The following is a 25882-nucleotide window of genomic DNA, read 5'->3' as shown; positions in this document are numbered from 1 at the left end:
GAAAATGTGGAATGGGGCAAGAAACATTCTATTGAAAACCAACACATTCTATATATAGTTTTCTGCATGCCCTCCCCCTAATTTTTTTTTTAAAGTTTACTTAATAAGCATTTTATATATTCATTTCAGTTTTGGTCACATTTAATTCTAAATTTACAAAAATAAACTTGTAGGCAATATGATTTGAAGGCAGCACTAAGAAATCCTGGCTAAGAAAAAACAATCTTTGTGCTCAGTGGTGGGGAATAGATATCTCCATTATTTAGACACTTCATTGCCCTAAGAGCATCAGCATTTCCACCCGTTCCCCCACGCCAGACTCATCCCACTGACGTTCCCCAACACTTTAATCCGGGCTGAAAGAAATTCTTATCCATCGCCCAATGCACTTCTATCTTTCCAGCAATGTCTCTGAGACGTGATTAATCCGTCTCGTAAAGACCTTGGATGACAATATTGTTCTGAAGTCTCAATCTTTTGCATGTGAGCTGCGTATTCTGCATCAAAGTTCAGATTTTGTGGTCAAGAAGCTAGCGGGCATGAAAAATATCATGACAGGACTTGTTCGGCTGTGTTCCTCCCCCTTCCTGCCGGAAGAGGGCTCAGACCCAAATAAACTACCTTTTACTGAAGCTGCGTTGCTTGCTGAGTTTGTGTGCTGCACATGACAGGACCCGATCCTGCCCTCATGAAAAAGTCGACACACTTACTGGCGGTGGTCGCGGAAGAGCGGCTGAAGATGTCCTCACGACCTTACCTGCTCTGCAGTCAATTCCTACCTCAAAGAGACCATTACCAAGCACCCATCACTGAGAATAAAATAGCAATACTTTTTTTTTTTATTAGCTGATAGTTAAAAAGGTGATGGAAAGATTACATGACATCACAATCTACCTATCACAAAAGACGTGATTTTGATCCTGAAGGATGCACAGCGACACATTTGTACTCTGTTCGTCTGCCTGCCCCTCCCTCAAAAAACCTTTTTTTAAAAAAAAATCACTAATTAATACATTCATTTCAATGACAGTTAAATACAAAGACTGATTTTTTTTACACATACAAGGACAATAGGTTTGTGGTAGCTGGGAAGAAGCTGGACCCAGTATGGGGCAACATTCGACAGTACATTGTGTACCTGTCTGGGAAGATTGAGCTGCCATTAGCGTGCGTCACTTTGTGTTTCCTTGCGACTCAAGACACGACGAGAACTTGGAATTAACAAAGGTATTATGTATGATTATATTTGGTCGAGAAAATATGTGCCTAATTCTGTATGTGACTTAAATAAATCATTAAAACCCATAATGCTTCAAATGAATCCAATAAATGTCTGATCCACAATAAAGAATCCAGTATGTTCAAAGAAGATCTAATCAATTCAAATCAGGACCAATTCAATCCACAAAGGAAGAACGTGGATCAATGCAAAGATTTCTAATTCAATTTCACGAGAATGTTGACAGGATTTCAGGGTCTGAGTTACAGGGAAAGGTTGTGCAGACTGGGGCTTTTTTCTCTGGAGCGTAGAAGATTGAGAGGGGACTTGATAGATGTGTTTAAGATTTTAAAAGGGACAGACAGAGTAAATGTGGATAGGCTTTTTCAATTAAGAGTGGGGGGAGATTCAAACTAGAGGGCATGGTTTAAGATTGAAGGGGGAAAATTATAAGGGGAACATGAGGGGAAATTTCTTTACGCAGAGGGTGGTGGGGATGTGAAATGAGCTTCTGGCAGACGTGGTCGAGGCGGGATCATTGGTTACATTTAAGGAAAGACTGGATCGTTACATGGATAGGAGGGGACTAGAGGGGTATGGACCGGGTGCTGGTCAGTGGGACTAGGAGGGTGGGGATTTGCTACGGCATGGACTAGTAGGGCCGAACTGGCCTGTTCTGTGCTGTAAGTGGTTATATGGTTATATTCGAAAATGACATGCCATAATACTTAAATGCATCCAACTGCACATTGCAAGTTCAATTTGTTATAAAATCGTGTTTAATGAACATTGATATATTGCGTTTCAGGTATTATAATCCTGTATAGTGTTATTTTAAAACATTACATTAACAAGACCACTTACTTACATTGATGGAGGGGTGGAGTATTCGCTGAAATAGTTTAAACATTTCAGGCAAAACAGGTCTGAGATGACACATCATTCCTTCCCAATCTCAAATTTCCTGAATAATTGCAATCCAAGAATAAATTACTTAAAATACATTGGCAACATTTACAGTCTGACCATCTATTTCCCTCCCACCTCCCTATCCACCCATGCTCATGTACTTTCAGCTGGTAAAACAGACACTAACATTAATCGAGATGGTACATTCTAAAGGCGTTTAAAGTAATACTCTATCTGTGCAAAGAATAGCCTTCCTGTACATTACAGCCTAATTTTTAAGATTGCATATTTCAATTCAACCTCCCCTCGGTAGGATTTATTTTCTCCCTTTGGCAATCAATCAATGCAGAACCCTGGGTCAAATCACAAAATATGCGATCGGCATATTGTCTGATATTATGACATGGATTAGATCCATTCCACATTAGTTCAGTGAAATGAATGAACGTGCCTCAATTATCCACACTCCAACATTTTAGCACAGCACGAATAATGCACACTTAGCTATGACATGGAGCCATCTGCATCTTGGGATTTCAGACATCATAAGTTTGGTCAAAGCAATCAGCTCAACCCACAAATTAAACTTTTTCACACTGTTAATATGCCCTATTTCATTTGATTTGAATAGATTCCAATTGGACTTCTGGACACGTTGGCGAAACTAGCCAATAGCAAATATCCTCTCTACACCCATTTCTGTTGTCCTTCCTTCAGGTCGTGTATTCATAAAGCCCAGAAAAAGGGATAGTTGATGAAGGGTTTGACTCAAAACGTTGGCTGACCATTTCTGCCCATGGATGCCATCTGACCTCCAGCAGTTCTTCATCTACTCAAGATTCCAGCATCTGCCACTTTCATGTTTCACAAAAAGGAATGTCCACCAAGGTCCTGAAAATCTAAAAATTCCTATTTAATATGGTCGGATATGGTCATTTATCTGGAGACCCATTTCAATAAATTGGCATAAGGTGATTGTAAAATTGTTATATCTGCAAAGAACAGGATTCATCACTAAATCTTTTCAAACACATTTTCTTGGAGAACCTTTCATAAATGAGAAAGATAAATTTTTAAAAGAGAAAGGTTCAAAGTTAATATAATTAAGCTTCATAATTTATGGCTTTCTTAAATTTAGAAATTTAGACATACAGCACAGTAACAAGCCATTTCAGCCCATGACTCCGTGCCACCCCATTTATACCCAATTAACCTACGTCCTGGTACGTTTTGAAGGTGGGGAGGAAACTGGAGCTCGCGGGGAAAACCCACGCAGTCCTTACAGACAGCGCGGGATTCGAACCCCGGTCCTGATTGCTGCCTGCTGTAAGGGCGTGTCTGTACTGCCCTTTCATTCAACAACCCTGAGGAATATTTCATAGTTTAGCCTATCTCACCTGGAAAGAAAGCTAATACAACGTGTTTACTAAATGCCAGCCCGAGACCGTTCCCCGTATGCTCTGTGGTTAAGGTTACAGATGATCTCAAACATGTCTCTGCCTTTATGAAATGGAGGAAAGGAATAGTTTGTTGGCAATTTGCACAAATGGATCAATACGCCTCATGAAAAAGGACGCCATCTATGAACAAGTACCTTAGAAGTAGAACAGATTCTAAAGTTATTTAGTGTGTCCACATTTCCTGAACATTTCATGAATCTCAAGATTAGACTACAATATTAAACCTTCAAAGTCATGGTGATTGTAAATATAATTAACAGTTAATAATGAATACACTAGTACGCCGTGTTGTTGCTTGACCTTAGCAAACCACTACCAGTATCCCACATTCAGTGTCGAACACTTTCCTCACAGACATTGCTCGATCTGCTATTGAGAGCATCTTATTTTATTGTCATCATTTAAACTTTGTTTAATAAATATTAATTACGCTGAAGGAGGACACCCCAGGGTTTTTTTATATATACATATATAAAATAAAAATTTATCTCCCTGAACTACGTAGGATCATTTGCTTTTTCTTTGAAACTTGCATCAGTTCTAAACATTGTGATTGTGCAGTAATCAATGTACTTATTAAATTCATGGTATCAACTTGTGATCAACCTGACAGGATTCCAACACAAGACCACCACTCATCCCTTTGGCCTGAAATTCTGACTTTGACTCTAGATTCACAACATTTTACTCTTTCTCTGTTGGGCTATTTGTAACACTTTTAATAGCCTGAACACGCCCGAGATTGTCTGATCTCGGAAGCTAAGCAGGTTCCGGCCTGGCCGGTACTTGGAGGGGAGACCCCCTAGGAACACCAGGTTCTGTAGGTTTCTGTGAGGGGTGCTGGACAAAGTGGCGACTCTCTGCCTTTCGGTAGAGAGAAGTTAAAGAATTTCATTCTAAATTCTACGTGACAATAACGGAACCTTTACCTTTACACTGCTGTCGTGCCTCCCCGTCATGTGATCAACAAACACACCCAATGCCAACTCCAGCACCGAACACATTCGCTTCCCAGTCACATCTGGGAATCTACCTTTCTGACAACGGCAGGATATTTATGAGATCGCGAACTTTGCGATTATTGCATTTCCAAGCTGTCAACAACTTAGCAGCCTCTGCTGGTCACAAATTTGCCCCTGGAATACTCACAGCAAAATGGAATTCTGAGATTCAGCTGGGTAGCCCAGTTTCTACAGTTTATCACCAGTTAGTTCCAGCTGTACATTCACTGCACTGCCCACCACCCCTGCACACAAGCACCTGGCAGGAAATAAGTACAAAAATATTTGACATCTTTCACTGAAGTTAGTTCTGTGTTAATGGAAAAGTCGTGTTGAAATTTTTAACTTAAACAGCAATCCCTACAAATGTACAAAAGATGACATATAATCAAAAATAAGACAAAGTTGTCAGTGTGCATCGGACCTGAATTTCAGGAAATGCGGCAGGCTTATAACAGAAAAACATTTTATTTTCATCAACGGATTATTCTACACTAATCCATCAGTCTCTGATTCTTTAGCGCCAAAGCTGCAGGTACAAACAGACCTAAAACTCTAAAAGCTTGACCTTTGCCTTTTGTATACATTTACCAGATAAGGGTATTTAAACAAAACAACACTTTGTGTACAATTTCTCCACAGAAGAAATGTTTCAGTATAAAGGGATCTGGGACTCTATCACGGGTAGTGGAATTCTTGAGCTAAGAAAACAATGGTAAGTTGGAAGACATCCATGTCCAAATTGGACACATTCTAGGAATGCAAACAAAGCAATGGCCTGCTCATTCCAGGAAGCAGGCATCAGGAGCGCCCTTTTCAAAGATTTTTTAAGATAAAAAACATTTTATGTCCCTTAGTCTGCAATGTGCGTACAAGTGCAGTTTTAAAATACATGTTCGCAACATTCAACATTGGAGTTAGTTTTTTTTTGGGGTTAAATCTAGGAAGTTTTAGAGCCTTGCACTTGACATGTTGAATGGCCTTCAGCCTCACAATGGGGATGTCTGGTAATGTAGAGGTTAGAGATTGCCCTGAACACAATATAACCCAGCCTCAGCCCTCTCCATCTGAATACCGCATGGTAAAGAGTAAATTCAGGAATCCACAGAACAGGATACTTCGCTAATGCATTACAAGGTCACTACACAAACACACCATTCAACTTGTATCGTATTACATCCACTTTCGAGATCAAATATGCACATCTACATATAACTAATATGTACATTTCCAAAAGCCAATGTCCTACCAAGAAAGATTCTTGCCTTTTAGAATTTTTCCATCGGTAGGAGCTCTGCATCTTGTCACAGACAAGCTCTCCGTACGTGCCATTTTCATCAGACCAACTTGTTGGTCAGAAAGAATGGACAAGAACTAATAATTGTTGGAATCACACTGGATTCAGAGAATGGTCTAAGCTGACCAAAGTTCAGTTCGGTGGTTTCAATCACCTGGTTTCAAAGCATATTCACAGTTATTACTGTATTAAATTACAAAGTTAAAGAATATGATAAAATGTTGCCCGACACTGCGTCCAGCTCCCTGCTGTGAGATTAAATATACAAGGTTAATTAGGCATTTAATGTCCTTCACTGACAAAAGGGTGATGCAGTAGGATCAAATCCTTTAAAAACATCCTTCAACGACGTGGCATCTTGTTCACTCTCCTCAAGGGGACTATTTCCACCAAAAGGGCTGCCTGAACCAGATTTACTGGCTTGTTTCACCTCAGAGAACGGTGGGTGAATCAGTCCAAACAGAGATGACACTGGGAGGCTGTGTACTCCTGTTTGGCCTGTCTCAGTTGTGGAGGCAGCCGGAGTGATTGGCTTTGGTCTGGGTCTGTTGTAACTATTGTATCGGTCTGTCGGAGTCTCTGAACTCGATTTCTCAGTTTCCAGTTGATTCAATGCTGATTTTCTGACAAACAACGGTTCTTTTTGTCTGGTTATGCCTTTCAGGACATCCAACCCTTTCAGTTGACTGTTACCTTCACTGGAAGACTCTGTATTTTTAATAGTTCCACTCTGATTACTTGGAGATCTTGGATCATACAAACTGATGCCACTCAGCATGTTGCTCTGTCCTCCACTTCCCCCTCTGTTCTGCCCACCAGCAGCAGTAACTAACCTGGGATCATAAGGTGCAAGACCACCACCAATGTCCTTCAAAGCAGGTCCAGCAGGGGGTTCAATAAGCTCTGAGGCCTTTCCTGATTGGGAGTTGGAGGCTTGGAGTCCACCACTGGACCTTTGCAGCCTAGGATCTGCAGGAACCTTTCGCATCCTGGGATCAGAAGGCTTGTCGTTCTGCCCGGTCACCTTAGTCACTGAAACATCAACACTCTTCAGTATTCTGGACAGCAGACCCAAATCTGGGACGGTAGAGGTTGGTGCTGCCTGCAAGGGCTCCACTGCCGGTTCAGTGGTACGCTGCCTGGGGTCCGAAGGACCAGCTTGCGGAGAACGGTTCAATCGGGTGTCCGTCGTGGGCAAGGGCACAGGAACGGCAACAGGATCTGGCTTTGGAATGGGAAGGGGGATCAAATCCTCCGGTCCCCACAAGATACTTTTAGCAAAATGAGGCTTTCCAAGGGAGATGTCCATTTTGATGTGGCTAAACTGTTTAAGCTGAGATCTGGGATCTCGGAGCGAGGAACCTGGCTGCGGATCAAGAGGAATGACTGCTGTCTTGTCCCTCAGAATCCTCTCCCCTTCTTCCTCATTAATAAGAGATTTTACACTGCTGGCCAAGGTTTGAGGGAGAGCATCTGCTTTAGGTGCAGTTACAGTTTTGCTTTCTACAGCAGCTGCATCAGACCCAGAGCTTCCCAATGTGTTCTCAGTGCTTCGAGACAGCCTGGGGTCCCTTGAAATCCGAGGGTCCACAGGTCGATTTGCACTTGACGGCCTCTCCTTCTGCAGGCGGGGATCAGCAGCACTTTGGCTGTTACCATTCTTGTTATGTCCCACCCATGAGCCTTGCCCTTGAGGCTTCCTGGCCGATTGCTGACGGAGTGTTTTTAATATGTAGCTCATACTGCTTCCACCTTCCTCTTCATCACTCGAGTACCAATTGTCACCATCACCTATAACACACACAGCAGCAGATTACTTTATTCATTAGCAAATACAGCATGCTTCATTTTTCAAAATGACCAGTTTTAAAGAAAAATAAAGTGGTCACTTTTTGCCGCAGTGTATCTGTGGCGCTTACGCATTCATGAGTGCACACAAAAGCCCGCTAAATTGAAAAAAGTTTGAAAGTTTTCGAAAAGTCCAGATTTCTGGCTTCCAAGTTGTTGGACTTCTACTATATGTCAGAAAACCAATGTTAAAGAAACACATTTTGCTACTTTAAATCACATTATTTTAAGAGGTCAAATATTCAAGGTGGACAAAAGTAAATGTGGACTGCTAACAAGAAGATTAATTGTATGGTCCTGGGTTTAAAGTAAAGCACTGCTGTACTTACAGAATTTGTAATGGTGAAAGGAAGAGGAAAAAGATTAACGAACTTTAACAGGACCACTGGTGCCTCAAATCGGACACAAAGTGGTGCAACACAGATGGCAATGAATCAATATTTTAAGACTTTGTTGTCTAAGTTGGGTATAAACTTGAGTTCAAATAATTAAGCAGAATTATTTGATTAACAAATTCAATGTGGGCTTGAAATCACTGGGTTCAGTTTGCGTGATGCTTACCAGTGCCAGGATATTTAGAGATAAACTTCCAAATAGTTTGCACATCAACCCCACACAAGCATAATTGGTGGGGGGGGGGGGGGGAAGGAATGTTACATTTCACAAAACTTCAATAAAAAGGCAATACTTGCCCTCCTCGTTTTCCTTCTCCCGCTGACTGCTGACTGCCCTCCTCTTTGCCTTCTCCTCCTCCTCCTGCTGCTTCTGCTGAATGCGGAGGAAAAGCGCTCGTTGGGCCGCGGGCAAGAAGTCAGGGATGTTTGCAGTTGCCTTCTGACCAGAAGGAGCACCTTCATTCTCCCCAGCCTCCAGCTCGTCAGCCTGTTGCAGCGGCACCTGCGGGTTGTCTCCTTTATCCATCTCTTCTTCAGCCCCTGACGCACAAGCAAGAAAAGGGAGAGTAGCGAGACGTTTACTCCTGTCATTGATCTCCTACTTTAATTAAATTCAACAAAAAAAAAGTTTCTGAAATTGTTTTTGTTTCTGAAAAAAAATTACTTCTAGGTTAGATTCGGTGAGACGTTTGAGAATAAGGACACAGATGAGATCCTTCTCGAAGCTTGTTTCACAAAGTCATTATTTAGGTGTATCATCCTATTTTACCGGAACAAGGAAACATAATAAAAACCAAAGCTCTTTAAAAAAAAATCAAGCACTCCCAAACACACACATTGGACCATTAACAGATGCTCTCTCAGTTTTTATATTCCTGTGGCACTGGAAGTAAAGCTGAGCTCACTTGGCCTTTGAGGCCCTTTTTTCTGAAACTGTCCAAGGATCTCACATTTTCTAAATATAGTAAAACCCATGATATCTGGCAACTATAGGGATTGGTAGATGCCGGATAAGCGTATTTTCCGGTTGCTTGAGACTTACTCTTACAATACTAATACACCTACATTAATAATAAAGTTTAAAAGACAGAAATAGTCGACTGTTATTACACTGAACAAACTTTACTTGCATGAACTTATAAACCTTAAAACATTTTATTTTATTTTCAGTCACATTCTTTGAAAACATTTCACCGTTGCTGAATCTGCAGGTTCCTCCCCCTCCATGGAGCCGCCCGAAAGATGAACAATAACATTAAAGATAACCAACTCCCCCCACCCCTAAATTGACAGATAATGACTCTAACTAACCAGGGAGAAGGAGACACCTTAAGGGAGTCGCCTCAGCGTCGAGCAGCATCAACCAGCTCTTCATCCTGGGCGGCGCCATTGCTGTTTCACGCAACTTTATTCAAACAGCTACTACAGGCAAAGCCCGACTAAAGCTCTCCATTGGCTGGATATTTGCTCCCATCTTCACCAGAAATTTATGAGTTTCTTCAGAGAACATTTACTTTTACAATTTTTAAAATTTATTTTCCTCAGTTTTTTTGCTGGTTGCATGAATTCCGGCTACCATGGGTTTTACTGTATTCCACATGCTCCAATGAGGACTGCAATCCATTATATAATGTCCTGTTCAGGATTGCTTGCTCAATTATATATTTTTAACCCCAGAACCAGAAAAACTACTGGCGACCCAGGTTTGTGATTTTGAAGACATCTTCCCATGCCCTAAAAATTAAAATTCACGGAACAACTATAAAGATAATCGTGCACGAAAAGTGAGGCCATGTCTTTGGTTCATTGAATATTCAGGAATCTGATAGCGGAGGGGAAGAAGCCGTCCTTGAGCCACTGAGTGCTCGTCTTTAGGCTCTTGTACCTTTTCCCCCTGATGGTAGCAGAGTGAAGGGGGCCTGCCCTGGGTGGTGGGAGTCTTTGAGGATAGAGGCTGCTTTTTTAGGACACCTAGGCCTCATGTAGATGTCCTCGATGGTCTTTTCTCTTGTCGGGTTGGAGATTCAATATCTCATTTCTCAAGCGTTCACCATCCTCCAAGTTATCAAAACTAAAAACCAATTACTAAGATGTTTTATCTTTAATGAGAGACTGTTATAGATGAAATGCTACTAGTTTTTATTGAGGTACCAATTAAGCTGCACAGATTTCATTTTATTTGACTTTAGCCATGACTGTCAACTTTCCAACAATTGCCCTCATCCAAACTGACATGACGTTGAACAAATTGAATCTGGTTGCGGATGATCAGGTTCACAGGACCATAAGAGTGGCAGAGGGTCACTGGAGTCTTCCTCCACCCCCCCTCCCCAACAATCGATGTGATCGATTGGGATTGTTATTTGAAGAAGGCATACAAAATCACTGAAGACCCCTTCCACCCTTTTGTCTTTCAGCTGCTCTTGTGGGGAAGAGATCGAGGAGGATCAGAGCCAACACCACCAGGCTGAGGAACGGCTTCTTCCCGCGGGCAGTGAGAACGCTGAACGACCAAAGGAACGGCTCACACTCACCCTCCGAGACTGTTTTGTCTGGTTGTACTTGTACAATTAGGTGACAATAAAGTTGACACTAATTTCATACAAGGATAAAAGAATTGGGTCTCTGTGGAAAAGAACTCATCACTTACCCATGAAAGCTGCAAGATGCTCCTCTAAAACTGGAACCACAACGCATTTTGATGGTGCAAAAGGGATAACGCTTTCCATATGCTGTGAAAAGCCCAAGTTTGTATGCTCGATATTGACATAGAGGAAACCGTCAATACTCACCTTCTTCAACACTGACCCACTGACCGTATTCTAAGAAGTTTGGGGAAATTCACCTATTTAGGATGCTAGAAAATGTTTGAAGAAGCCTTCATTTTATTATCTTGACTGGAATGATATTAACTCAGCTGCAAACAGAGCAATTTTCTCTCAAGTGGTTGATAAGTCTTCGATAAATTGCAATTTTAAGATTTTAATGTAATTAAAATCTTACTTGGAAATAGAGTGAAACCCCTAACATTTGACACCTTTGGGGGAATTGCTGATTGCTTGAGATTGCAGGTTGCGTGTCAGGGTTGTGGGGGGGGGGGGGGGGGTGATGGCAATTTTAAACTTTCAAATTTTTTACCTATTTATTTTCTGTGATTTTTGTGCCGGTTGCTGGTTACCTGAATTGCAGATAATGGGAATTTTACTGTATTCATTTTAGATTTTGATGGAAAAGGATACTTGCTAAAATTCCCTGCAGAGTGTGCTGGTGATGAGAGAAGTTCATGCATTGTTCATGTTTTACCTTCTTCTCCATTGGGACCAGGATCCATCGGCATTTCCTGTTGCTGATAGTAGTTGTCATAGAAAGTGGGTGTAGATGGAGCAGGTGGCATCACTCCTGGATCTCCTTGCAGGAATGGTGGCACTGGAGGGCCTGGTCCCACTTGTGGTCCTGGATTCATTCCAGGGCCTCCTGGGATTTCTTCTGGGCCAGGCCCTGGCATGGGTCCAGGCATTGGGCCTGGCATGGGACCTGGTCCTGGTCCCATATCTGGCCCAGGTCCTGGACCCATGGAAGGCCCTGGTGGCCCAGGAGGTCCAGGGAACCTAGGAGGTGGTGGTGGGAACCGTGGCCTGCTTGGAAAAAAGAACAACCAAGTTTATTCTCAGAATCAGAATTAGAATTTAATGTCAAGGACAAGTCATGAAACTTGGTGTTGTGTGGCAACATCATAGTTGCCATCATTCGTATTATTAATCATCTTACAACATTACTATATGTATATAAAAAAGTGCACGAAAAGTAAGGCCGTGTCTTTGGTTCATTGATTATTCAGGAATCTAATGGCGGAGGGGAAGAAGCCGTCCTTGTCCCGCTGAGTGCTTGTCTTTAGGCTCCTGTACTTTTTTCCCCAATGGTAGCATGACCTGGGTGGTGGGGGACCTTGAGGATAGAGACTGCTTTTTAAAAACACAGCCTCATATAGATGTCTTCAATCGAGTGAAGTCTGGTGCCTGTGATGTCGCAGGCCAAGTTAATAACCCTCTGGACTTTATTATTGTCCTGAGAGTTGTCCTGAGAGTGATGTAACCAGCCAGAATGCTCTCCAGGGTACACCTGTGGAAGTTTACGAGAGTCTTCGGTGATATACCGAATCTCCTTAGACACCTCACAAAGAATAGCCTTCTTTGTGATTACATTAACATGGAGGCTCCAGGACAGATCCTTGGAGATGTTGACATTGAGGAATTTGAAGTTCTTAACCCTCTTCACTACTGAGTCCTTGATGAGGACTTGGTCGTGTTCCCCTCACTTCCTCATGAAATCCACAATCATCTTTGTTTTGCTGATGTTGAGCACAAGGTTGCTGTCATTACACCATTCAATGAACTGATCTATCGCCCTTCTGTAAGCTTCCTCATTGCCATTTGTAAGTCTGCCGTCAATCATGATGTCATCAGCAAATGTAGATGGCATTGGAATTGTGCCTGGTCCCACAGTCATGGATGTATAACAAGTAGAGCAGTGGGTGCAACTGTGTTAATATTCTTAAACATAAGCTTAGTTTTCTAACTAATCTCTCATTTTTGGATTTGATTCGAAACAAAACATAGTTGCACAGGAGTCTATGAATGAATCTAACTGGCATTACTTTTATTTGAAGACTTTCATTGGGGTGTCACAGTGGAGCAATTCGATGAAGTGAGGAAAGCCACAAAATGGTAGGGGGAAAAAAGGTCACCAAAACTAAATAAAAGCTCCCATGTTCTTGCACTTGTGAAAATTTATTTCAAAGAATTTTCTGCTTAAAAAAAACTCTCATAAATCCCAAAGTTAGTGTTCACGATAGCAAAAAGCAATTCTGAACAATGCTACATCATTTAAGTTTGAATGAAGAACGTTTGATTAAAAAAACCCTATAGTATTCTTTAAATTTTATACTATTTTACTTCCACACGCAATCTATAAACTGAACCATCCATGAACACATAAATTGGCTACTAAGATCTCCACGGTCCCTCTTTCAATTGAGATCAACCCAACATTTCAACTACAATCTTTGATCTATTTCCTGAGAACAACCAGTTGTCCAATTGTAGCCTTGCAATTTATACAAAAGGATTATTAAACATAATATTAGGAATAGATCATTTGGTCCTTTGAGCCTCTACAGCTGGGTTTTCTGTCTTATGCCCACACTCTCCCCATTCCCCTTGATGTCTTTTGCGCTTGTGATTTTGCCAATCTCTTTCATAAATATATTGAGCAATAGGGCCTCCAGAGCCTTACAGGATTAAAAAAAAAATACACTTTGAGCGAAGAAATTTTTCTTCATCCCAGTTTGAAATATTTTACTCCACAGATTAAGTCCGTGATCCCTTGATCTGGAAGCTTCTACCAGGGGAAATATCCTCCATGTATCTAGCATATGTCTCCGCTCCATCCTCAACATCCATTGGAGCGCTCACACCCCTAACGTCGAGGTACTCGAGAGGGCAGAGGTCGACAGCATCGAGTCCACGCTGCTGAAGATCCAGCTGCGCTGGATGGGTCACGTCTCCAGAATGGAGGACCATCGCCTTCCCAAGATCGTATTATATGGCGAGCTTTCCACTGGCCACCGTGACAGAGGTGCACCAAAGAAAAGGTACAAGGACTGCCTAAAGAAATCTCTTGGTGCCTGCCACATTGACCACCGCCAGTGGGCTGATAACGCCTCAAACCGTGCATCTTGGCGCCTCACAGTTTGGCGGGCAGCAGCCTCCTTTGAAGAAGACCGCAGAGCCCACCTCACTGACAAAAGGCAAAGGAGGAAAAACCCAGCACCCAACCCCAACCAACCAATTTTCCCTTGCAACCGCTGCAATCGTGTCTGCCTGTCCCGCATCGGACTGGTCAGCCACAAACGAGCCTGCAGCTGACGTGGACTTTTTACCCCCTCCATAAATCTTCGTCCGCGAAGCCAAGCCAAAGAAAAGAAAGATCTAGCATATCAAGTAAGACAATTTGTTTTCTTTGCATTCTTCTAAACTAGTGAATATGGGCTTTGTTCACCTAATCTCTCTTCATATACTTGTTTGCCATCCCATTAACTAATCTGTTGTGCCTGCTCTATGGAAAGTACATTCCATCTTGAGTAAGGACACCAAAACTTCAGACAACATTCCTCGTGTGATCTCACCAAAGCATCCAATCTCCTATAATTGAATCTTTTTGCAATGAAGGCTAAGGATATCATTTGTCTTCTCAACTGGAGGTGACAGGAGCATAAGAACAACCAGATCTCGTTCTATAATCACTGACTCCTGTTCTGACTATCATTCTGCTTTTCTACCAAAATGGTTGACTTCACATTTGTCCACATATCCTGCATCTGCCATCTTGGAAACAAGATTCCCTTATCCATATTTTGAGCATTTGTAAGGCACTGGTGTGACCTCACTTGGAGGTTGGGGTACAGTTTTGGGCTCCTTATTTAAGAAAAGATGTGCTGGCATTGGAGAGTATTCAGAGAAGATTTGCAAGAATGATCCCTGGAATGAAGGGATTAGCAGATGAGGAACGTTTGACAGCTCTTGGACTCCAAGAGCCTGATCACTGATCTCTGCGATACCCACACCTGCACTACTGACAAGGACCCATTTATTCCCATTCTGTGACCACCAATTTTAAACCCCTGTCAGTACATCACTCCCAATTTCACTAACTTTAAGCTTGAGAAGGCAGACCCAATCAAAGCTCTTTATAAAATCCAATTATATCAAATCTACTGGTTCTCTTCTTTGCTCTACTACCATCCTCAAAAACTTAAACCCAATTTCCTTTTCCATCTGACTTTGTTTAATCTGATAAATTTCTTTAAATGTCCTTCTATCAAATCCTTTATAAAAAGACTCCAGTATTTTTCCTTAATTATTTTGACTTAATTATATAGAGGCAATGTCATGGACAACACAACTATTGATAATTCCATCACACAAAATGGTTGACTAAAATTTGTTTTAAAAAGATCACTCTAATGAACTGTTTAATTTCAAAATAAAAATAAAATCAGTGCTTACTTCATTCCCATTTTATGAGCGAGGTGAGGAGTGGGCTGAACAACAATCTCAAAGAGAGAGGGGATCTTCTTTTGACCAGGTAAACATGGAGGTCCAGGTGGCAGGGGGCCTGGAGGTGGAGGACCAGGAGGCGGAGGACCAGGTGGAGGAGGACCTGGAGGCAATGGTCCCATCATCGGAGGACGAGGAGCATTGGGAATATTTGGCATTGGAGGTCGAGGTGGTGTAGGTAATAACCCGACTCCGGGTGGGGGTTTTGGTAAGGGTGTGATTCCTTGTTTCTTTAGTTCTTCCACTTCCTTTTCATCTTCTGCACCAGCTTCTGCCTCGCTGGCTAACATCTATTTAAAAAGACGAAACCAAGTCAAGTCAAGTTTATTGTCATCCGATTGTACAGGCATAACCCAACGAAACAGCGTTCTGCAGTCCTTAGTGCAAAAGCATGCAGTCACACAGCCAGACATAACTCACATACAACAATACATACTGTACGCAAGTATTTCATCTATACAAATAAGTAAATATTAGTTCGTGTGATGGTTCAGACGAATGTTCAAAGGTAATTATTCACAGGTTAAATACCACTTCAAGGAATTATAGAATAAAAAAAGTCGCAGAACGGAAAGGACAAACATGTTAGCACGTGCTTGCTGGTGAGCCCTCCCTCCATTATTACCTCCTGCCTGTGAGACTGTGCTCCTCCTCTGCCTCTCCCTCTCCCCCATCTTTTTGTTCAGGGCACCTGCCCTCATTTTGCTCATACCTCGATAAAGGGCTCAAATCCAAAATGTTGGTTTTGTATCTTTATTTTTGCTGTTAAAAAGTACACTTTTTGATCTACTGAGTTTCTCCATCTTTATATTTTTACTTCACTCATGGTGTCTTCAGTCTTTTGTGTGTTGCACTTCAGAATAAATTGCCAGATTGGCCTTGGGTCATTTGCATTTTTGCTGAGCAGCATTTCACTAGTACTCAACATTCACAACTGCCGGACCTTCATAATCACTTTGGCCACAGGATTTTTTTCAAAGGAAATACTTAGGACAGCATTGTGTGAAAGAGTTAAGTTAAATCAGCCTGCGACCCATCTCCCCACTCACCCCTCTCTCTCCATGACTCCCTCAAGGCAGGGGCAGCCGGCGGGAGCTGTCAGGGCAGGGGCGGCCGGCGGGGGCTGTGACAGCCTCACCGGGCCACTTCAGCCTTCGAGGTCACTCTCCGTGACTCGAAACGCAGCAGAGCAATGGCCGTCTTCCCTACTTATAATCCCCCCACAAAGCTGGAACACAAAGCAGTTCCAACTGCATGGATGATTATGGGTAAGGAAGATGGCTACTGCTCTACCACGTATTTATGACGCGTGGAGCTACGGCACCAGTCACCCCGCCTCCATCGAATTCGGAGGGGAGCTACGAGGTGCTGCTCGACATGAATGCAAGAGCATCCCCCAATGAAACTGCAGCTTAGAGAAAACAGGGATACAAAATTAAATAATTCCTTTACCTTATCCAGTAGTTCCCTGGTTTCATCGGTTAGAAGCCTATGGGAAAACTTGCAATCGTCACCCTGGTAACAATTACCAGTTGTATGAAAGAACTTACAAGGAAATTCATGTAAGAAATGTTAAGGATAATATCAAGAGAAGTAATCTTTATCCAGAGAGCATGGGATTGTCTGTTAGTGTTTCAACCTGGGTTTCATGGATAGTAGTGAAGATTATGGGACAATCAATTAGCATTCATAAATGCCTGTCAAAGAAAATTTACAGACAGGTAATTCTAAAGAGGGTTGTCAAAGAAAAGGCAGAATAACATTATAAATGAGAGAAATGTTGAGATTTAGGATTCCAAAAATGATTTCAATCTTTTTTTTTTCTAGCAGCTTTTAACAGGGCAGTGTAAGAAGCTAATTGTGATCAGTTTAGAAAATTATAAAGACTAACTGTGAGACTGTTGTACCAGTGCAAATTAATAATATAGCGATGATAATGTCAGCAAAGGTGCCAAGGTGGTCAGGGAGTGTGGTGTCCAGGCGCATATCTGAGGATGCTTATGAACATTTGTTGAGGGTTTTTCTGTTTAAAAAAAGAAAATAGGAGCACAATGTACATCTGTATAATGTGTACAAAGTTGTTTTTGATGCATTGTAGTGTATAATTCAGCATGGAAAAGAACAAAAATATATTACCAATGTACAGGCAGCAGATTCACAAGCGAGTTTTGAGCTAACAGGATTGGGAAATAATGATAAGCTGGTTTAATTAGAATAAATTCTCTATGCTTAAGGTAGGATGAAAGCTGGACTGAACAGTGAGACAAGACAGAATCTTCACTCACAGGTTATTAAAATTCTAGTTCCCTTTGATTAAAAGCCAAATACTAATAAGGGCTCTAAATAATATTAACCTGATCAAGGAGAAGATATCACAGTCCACATTGATTGTTTAAGGCGACTAAAAAATCAAAACTTTGGATTTAGAATATAGTTTCTGGCCTCCCACAATACTCGTGATTTTGTTGTTAAAATCCAGAAAGGGTTTCGTTAATAAATCTTAATTTCTCTGCTTACTTGAGAAGAATGCAATGATCTCTTGGAAACCTGAATTTTCTGAGATTAAAATACCATAGCTATAGAAAATTAATCCTGGATCTTTTGATAGCCTAGTCAAATCATATTATTAAAACTTTCAAATTAATTTATCAAGGGTGCAAGAAGTCCTATCAAAGTAATTTTTAATTTTGATATGCCGCTACATTATCCTTTTTCTGTCAAGATCTTGAAGATCACATTTCCAAGCAGCATGACTTCGGTTTCAGTAAGAACTGGAATGAACCATTGTTTCAGTTCAGCCCTGGAAAAGGATATTGTGCATGTACAAACAATTTTCTGCTTTAGCGCAAAATCCGTTGTAGTAAAACCTGCAGAGCTCTCGCTTCCTCGGCGGTCCCATATCATGACTGAAGTTGCACTGATCCCCCTGAAGAAAGAAGAAAATAATGACCACTTCATCATTTTAAAATTTACCCAGTCAATTTAGAAAACACAATGTAGCCAAATATTTATTATGAATAAATACATCATCAACACAGAGAAGGAAAATGAAACCACAAAATAAATTGTCTGTGAACCCAATTCCAGAATTTGCAGCAAACAAAATCTGTGCAAATGAATTTGATTCCTCACTGCACAATCCACAAATGGAGAAAGTTTTGGCCTCCCACAATACTTATAATTTTGTTGTATGTTAACAAATATTAATACAATATCTTATGTGTTTCACTCCAGGTTTCATCTTGTTCGGCAAAACAAGACTTTCTCTGTCAGACATTTCAGAATACTACGTTAACTTTTGGTTTCCATGATGAGTTACAGCCAAAGAAATGACAAATTCACATGCATAATCATTGCTTATTTGCACTTTGAATATCTTCCTGTACTCGGTTTTATTTCCAGTTACCCGAGTCCTATCAATGATTAGCAAATCCCATTAAGTATTCAAAACTGTGATTGGTGCAACATAGGCTCCCCCCCCACAAGGTACCAAATTTACACAAGAAAACCTGTACTGCTCGAGTTCAGATGCAATATTCAGAACATTTCCACTTTTAATCACTGCTGTAGCAAAACTTGTGTAAATATGGATGGGAACCAGAGTGTTTCTTTGCTATTACTTCTATTGCCTAGGTTCTGAAAAGGTGAATAAATGTTTGTGTGGGAACAGTCCTGGCACCAGGACGCTGTGTTGCAAGTTAAACTATCGACTTGAGTGTTCAATAAATCTTTGAAAGGTCAGGGAATTGAGGGCTAAATTGAACTAGTGCAGAAAAGAAACAGATCAGCTATGATCACAGTGACAGGCTTAGGGAACCAACCATTCTATTGCTGTTCCTATTTGATGTTCTTATGAACCAGTGGCTTCAGTAAAGATGTCGTTGCAACTGGAGCAGAATATTAAACATAAAATATACATAAAGAATACTGGATTTTAACACATCTGGATGCTAGTGGCCAATAAAACTAGGAAATACTAGACCGCAAGTCAAATACATTTTCTAGCAAAACCCCTGATATCCGCTCCTATGGGGATTGGTAGATGCCGGATAGTGCATTTACTGGTTGCTTGAGATGGGGTGTTGCCTAATTGGTGAACTGACGGCGAGGGGTGCAAATTTTAAACTTCCATCTTTTTAATCTATTTATTTTCTGTTATTTTTTTAGCTGGTTGCTTGAATTCCGGATAATAGGGGTTTTACTGTACTAATGATGCAATGGCAAGGTAGTACTATGTCAATCGTAGCCAACTGAAGAATGGTAGAGTCAATTAAGAATATGGGATGAAAAAAATCTCCCCAAGTTTGTTGTATAGGGGAAGCATGAAGCATTACAATTATGAATGGTTTCCAAGAAAATAATCCAACCACTTCCTTAAAAAGCGAACATTGACTAAATATCTAATTGAGCCATAATTGAATGTCAGCGACCAAAACAGAATGTCATAGCAATTCAAATGTGTCAGTTATTCAGCTTAGCAAGATCATTTCGCACCTTTGAACATCTACCCTCCACAAAGAACTTGCAAAGGACTCTTCCTTTCTTCTCTCCACTTGGCTGATGTCCATGGTCGTGCATATTCCGCATGTGCATTCCATCATGAAGATGCTTAAAAAAAACATAAAACTGTCCATGATGGAGTTCATTATGTTTAAAAGCCTTAAATTGCACATTTAGAGTCAAATTATGATTAAATTAGAGAAGCAGTTTTAATGAATACAGAAAATAAAAAGTAAATGGGACCTTTGACCCACCTGGCCTGCAACAACCTTCGATCATCCATTTACTCCCATCATCTCCTTTTATCCTCAATCTTTTATCACTACTCTTCAGATTATATATTTACATATTTCTATCTCTTACAAAAGATAAATCAAACATTATTTCAATATTCAGAAAAACAATGTAATACTTTGTCTCTTACTGACATATCTTCGTCATAAAGATTATGGTCACAGTCCTCTGCAGGATCAGTTCTATGCCCTGGAAGCCCGTGCCCTGGCGATCCGTGACAAGGAGGACCATATCCTGGTCCAGGCCCATGGCCTGACCCCTGACCATGACCTGGAGGCCCTGGCCCAGATCCATGGCCTGGAGGGGGCCCACGACCAGTTGCGTGCCCTGGCGGGCCGTGTGCAGGCCCAGGACCATGCTCTGGAGGTCCATGCTCTGGATGCCCATGGCTCTGACCATGAACTCCCCCTCTTCCTCCTCTTCCACCCCGTCCCCTGGCCCTTCCTCGACCACCTCTGCCTCGTATTCCTCGACCTCTACCAGGACCTGCAGTCAAAAAAAGCAGGAGACAAAAATAAGCGGAAATTAGAATAGAAGTTGAGAGATCAGAATAGCTATGCATTCAAATTTACCTAGCAGATTGAATTAAAAATACATTATGCGTAGAAACTGCTGCAAGAAGTCAAAGAAAAGTTAGAAAATAACATATAATATTTATCCATAACTGTCCAATGAGAACTCCAGTGATGAGAATAGATAGGTCTATTTTGTAATATACATCTATATCTATACATGGGTTAACAAATCTGGCAATATGATCAAACTTTATTATTAACAATGATATGGGAACACCAATACCCTTGAGTGGAAAGCCCTGCAAGAGATAGTGGACACAGCCCAGGACAAGATGGGTAAAACCCTCCCTGTTGGGGGAACAGCAGCAATCGTCAAGGATCCACACCATCTAGCACATGCTCCATTCTTGCTGATACCATCAGGAAATAGGTCTAGGTGCCACAAGACTCACCACCAGGTTTAGGATTTTTTCTCAGTATTGCAATTTGTTTACATTTCTTTATTTGTTTACATATGTTCGTTGAGTACAGTTTTATTTGCTCTACCAATAAGTGGTAATTCTGCCTCACCCGCAGCAAAAAGAATCTCAGGGTTGTATGTGATGTCATGCATGTACTCTGACAATAAAAATGAAATCTGAAAATAGAATCATAAAAAATAAAATTTCAAACCCTTCAACTCTCACTCATAATGGCCCTTGGAAGCAGAAGCTCCACACGGTATGATGTGGTCAGGGAGATCTGTTTTGATCCCTGGCTTTACAATCTGGCTCAGATTTTTGCTGAGTGACACAAAGTAGACCGCTGATACTAGAATCTGAAGTCAAGCGCAATCAGCTGGAGGAACTCAGCAGGTCGAGCAGCATCAGCGGGAAAAAAAGAGCAGATGTTGCTTTGGGCTGAAACCCTTCATCAGCCGAAATGTCGACTATTCTTCCCCCCCCCCCCCCCCTCCCCCACTGATGCTGCTCAACCTGTCAAGTTCCTCCAGCAGATGGTGTTTTGCTGAGTGAGGCTCACTGGTCGCATTCACAGCTCTATTCCCCTTGCCCTGATCGAGATCAATTGTCAATCTTATCAGGTTGAGGCCCTATCTGTTGTAAAAACACAAAGAAAAGCTGGAGGAACTCAGCCAGTCTTGCAGCATCCACTGGAGGTAAAGATATATTACTGCCATTCCGGGACCAAGCCTTTCCTCAAGGTTTAAGCAAAGAACAGGAAGGCATCAGAATAAAGACAGAAGACTTGCCGGTGGGGGTGGGGGGTGGGCGGAGTCCAGACCAACAGAAGGCGTCAATTGGATATGATAAGAGGAGAGGGGAGAATTGATTTTGGCTCTGTGAAAGAAGACAGAGGGAAAAGGGGAGGGGGGGGGTGAGAAGAGAGAAAGAGAGTGTGAGAGTACGGATTCTATCACCAATGTGTCTATGTACAGATATAGGACAACTGTGACTGGCTGAGAGTGTCACCACACCTACTGGCAGGTCTTAAAGGATTGCTTCTAGCCAGACCAGGTCATTCTGGACTGGTCGACCTACTTGTGATATGCTCCAGTCTTCCTTGGTTTGGATCAACAAGTCTTTGGTTCTTTTGACGCGCACTACAGAGAGATAGACAATACTGGGGGAAAGGCGACAGGGGGAAGAAGACGGGGGTGGGATTTAACGGAAACTGGAGAAGATAATGTTAATCCCATCCAGTTGGAGGGTGCTCAGACGAAAAATGACATGTTGTTCCTCCAATTTGTGGGTGGTCTCATTCTGAAAGGGCATTTTATCTTGGACAGCCATGTCAGAAAGGAAATGGGACAGGGAATTGAAATGGGGGGAAACTGGGAGATCCACGCTATTGTGGTGGACAGAGCCGAGAAGCTCAACAAAATTGTCTCCCAGTCTGCGCCCAGTCTCTCAGATGGAGAGGAGACCACAATGGGAGCACTGGATGCAGCAGATGACCCCTGTACATTCAGAAGTGAAAGGAAGGACTTTTGGGGGCTATGAATGGTGTGGAGGGAGGATGTGGAGCATCTCCTGTGGTCACGGGAGTAAGCCATAACTGTTGAATAGGCCTCAATCAATATAGGTCAGAAAAACCCACCCGTGAAACTCCTCTGGACACATGTGACATCTGACCAAGTCACAACTCTAACTTTCTTATTGATCAAGGCTCCAAATTTCTTCAGTGCTTCTTAATTAAAAACATTAAATTCAACACAAATAATTCAGATGTACCTTGCCTTAATATCATCTTTCCTCCAAACAACTAGAAAAATGCTTGCAAATTCTGACTAACTGGCACAGTTGTACCTATGTACAAAGTGAAGGGAGGGAAGTTTAGGGGAGACATCAGGGATATGTTTTTTTTTATATATACACACGGTGCTGTGGGTGTCTGGAATACATTGTTGGGGATGGTGGTGGAAGCTGAAAAGGGGCATTTACGAGACTCTTGGACATATGGATGAAAGAAAAATAGAGGGTTATGGGGTAGGGAGGGTTTAGTTCTTTTTTTTAAAGCAAGGGATGTATAGGTTGGCACAACATCAAGGGGCGAAAGGGCCTGTACTGTGCTGTATTGTTCTGTGTTAATCTAACAGTGGATTCACCAACATTGATAAATTGCACAGGGCTCTTTCGTATCTCAAATTGGTGACTTTAGTTGGGAAATTACTGGCAGAGCAAGATCAGGGTATCCCTATTCACACGGGTACCCCGAGACTTACAGAGCATTAACTGCCCAATGAAACTCAAGCAAAATCCAAGCCATTATTTACTGATGAAATTATAATGAACAATAGCCTACATTCATGTAGCACCTGTATATTATAGTGAATTATCCAAAGATATTTTGCACAGAGATACCCGCACCACACGCCCTCCCACCACACTACTTCTCCCTCACCAACTCACACCACAAGCACTCCCATCACACAGGGGATTGGTAGATGCCAGGTAAGTGAATTTGCCAGTTGCTTGAGATTGCATGTTGTATTTACGGCTGCGGGGGGGGGGGGGGGGGGCACCAATTTTATTAAACTTTTGTATTTTTTTTTAACCGGTTGTCTGAGGCTGCCAGTTGCTTGCATTCCATATAACAGGAATTTTATTGCATTAGGCAGGTGATGGAGACTTTAAAGGATGTTTTTCTTGAGGAAGAAAGGAAAAATGTTTCATTGCAAAGATTCTAAAATAAAAACCATTTGTGGATGAGTCTGCGTTCTCAATTGATAAATGATCTCCAAAGATTCAAATACATGTCAATGACGCTACTTTAACTGGAGTGACTCGGAAATCCTGAGAGGATTGCTGGGCTGGAGGTTGGAGAGAGGCAACTATGGGCATGTCACATCCATCCCAGTGTTCCCGAGCTAAAGAGGAAGGAAATAGAACATTACAGCACAGTACAGCCCCTTCAGCTCACAACGTTGTGCTGACCTATATACAGGTAGGCGCCGCTTAACGTCCACGATAAGTTCTGTGGAATAGGGCATTATGCGATGTGGACATTATGCGAACACCATATTATATACTTAGCAAAGCTTTATACGAATCTGTAGACCGCTAGTAAGTAGTGGAGACTGACATGGCTGTGGGTAGAGAGGGGGGGCAGTGAGATCAGTGTGGGGACCAACATGGGGCTGTGGGCAGAAGGTGGAGCAGTGGGATCAATTTGGGTACAAGCTATCAATCGCTTTTTTAAAAATTGCTGCGGACTTGCTTGAGATAATTGAATAATTATGGGACCAAGGATGTATAAGAGGTCAGATGTGGCCCAAATGGATGTTAAGCAGTGCATACCTGTATCCCTAAAAAAAAAAACAACCCCAAAACCATCCCTGCCTCTCAACCCTCTATTTTTATTTCATCCATGTGCCTGCCTAAGAATATCTTAAATGCCCCAGTTGTTCCAGCCTCCACCACCACCCCTACCTAGCAAGGCCTTCCAGGCCCCCATAAATCTCTGTGTGAAAAAAGAAACTTGCCCCTGCTGTCTCCCCTAAACCTTCTCCCTTCAGTTTGAACAGACGTCCTCTGGTGCTTCAATTCCCACCTTGGCTGTCTACTTCATCTTTGACTCTCAGAATTGCCTGTTCTTACACTGTCGACCATTATGCTGACAGATTCTTAATTAACGAGTTGAACATTCATCATCTCATTTATTGTTGAGATAGCCCTCATTAAAAGAGAAGATGTAAACATGAAGATAAAATGGAAAAACAATGAGGTTCAATTTCCTACCAGATATACCTGATGTTCCACGGCCCTGGTGTCCCACAGGCAGGTGGTTTTGTTGTTGTTGAGAAGCCTCTTTTGCTTTCCTGTACTGGCTTAATTCTTTGGCAAAATCATCATCTTCTTCCTCCTCTGGTGCTTCTTCCTCCTCTGCCCCCTCGTAGTCAATATACTGATCTTCTTCATACTCCTTGTATCTATTGTAGTTCACCTTTTCTGGTTTCATGTACGCTTTCTTTGATGAAGGAGCCCCTGAAGATGGGGGATAAGGTGTCTGGGTTGAGTAAACAAAAAGCAAACAATTAATTCAAGGACTGAAGGAAAAAAAAACAAGTAAAAATATTTAATTATTAAAACATTAAAAATGACCGAGCAATGGGAGGTATTCAACTGCCATGTGGTGTATATAGTTTGACAACACTATCCAGAGAGAATGACCTAACTTTGTTTAATTCAAATCAAATTGAAAGTATAGGACCATTTCTCAACAGCAATAAAGCCAATATTGGTTGCGCACAAGCAGAAATATTATTCTGAAGCAAAAGGTTTGTAGGAAAATTAGATACTTCCATCTAGGGGCTTCAATCTTTCCTTTTTGACTTGTCTTTTAAAAATCCTGCAAATATGGTGTACCTCTTTGACAGGACATGATTTGTTTCACAGTGATACTCATTTTTTTTTCTCTGTTTGCAATTCTGCTGCATCCCATCATTTTTCTGTCTTTCATTTTCAGAATCTGGGCTTGGGTAACAATTCCGTCATTTATTACCCATTCCTAACTGCCATATGCAAATGTGGTGGTAAGCCTTGTTTTTGAACCACTGTAGTCCTTCTGGTTTAAAAAAAAAATTCCCATACTGCCGCTGGGCAATGTTCTGGGATTTCAACCCAGAGATGAAGGACCCCTGATGCGTTTCCAAATCAGGATGATATACAACCTGGTGCAGAATCTGCTGGTATCCCCATGTGTCCACTGTCTTTTATCCTTTATGGTGGTAGAAGTTACAGGATTCTGAAGTGCTCTGGATTAGCCTGGAAAGAATATCCACAGTACATTCTGTAGATGTACACACCGCTGCCATTGCACATCACTGGTG

The 25882-nt window shown here is 41.8% G+C and overlaps 1 protein-coding gene across 6 annotated transcripts in view; it reads right to left on the bottom strand.

Moving 5' to 3' along the window:
* Window positions 1-769: 769 nt before the first annotated feature.
* The window catches only part of zc3h4 (zinc finger CCCH-type containing 4), a 39230-nt gene continuing 14117 nt past the window's right edge, over window positions 770-25882 (bottom strand). For 3 of the 6 annotated variants that reach the window (XM_069908715.1, XM_069908718.1, XM_069908719.1), the window contains exons 4-12: window positions 24792-25059; window positions 20169-20524; window positions 19739-19852; window positions 18059-18170; window positions 16697-16806; window positions 15194-15534; window positions 11433-11767; window positions 8427-8669; window positions 5039-7677 (exon numbers count right to left, since the gene is read on the bottom strand). In XM_069908715.1, the coding sequence (XP_069764816.1) occupies window positions 6179-7677; window positions 8427-8669; window positions 11433-11767; window positions 15194-15534; window positions 16697-16806; window positions 18059-18170; window positions 19739-19852; window positions 20169-20524; window positions 24792-25059 (3378 nt within the window). In that variant the 3' untranslated portion in view covers window positions 5039-6178. Of the gene's footprint in view, window positions 2184-5038; window positions 7678-8426; window positions 8670-11432; window positions 11768-15193; window positions 15535-16696; window positions 16807-18058; window positions 18171-19738; window positions 19853-20168; window positions 20525-24791; window positions 25060-25882 lie in introns of those variants that run through there. The other 3 variants (XR_011348045.1, XM_069908716.1, XM_069908717.1) reach the window with 3 other exon arrangements.

The sequence above is a fragment of the Narcine bancroftii genome, chromosome 13 (assembly GCF_036971445.1).
Source record: "Narcine bancroftii isolate sNarBan1 chromosome 13, sNarBan1.hap1, whole genome shotgun sequence".
Lineage (NCBI taxonomy): Eukaryota > Metazoa > Chordata > Chondrichthyes > Torpediniformes > Narcinidae > Narcine > Narcine bancroftii.
Note: the sequence above shows the minus strand (reverse complement) of the source record. Positions and strands in the feature narration are given on the sequence as shown.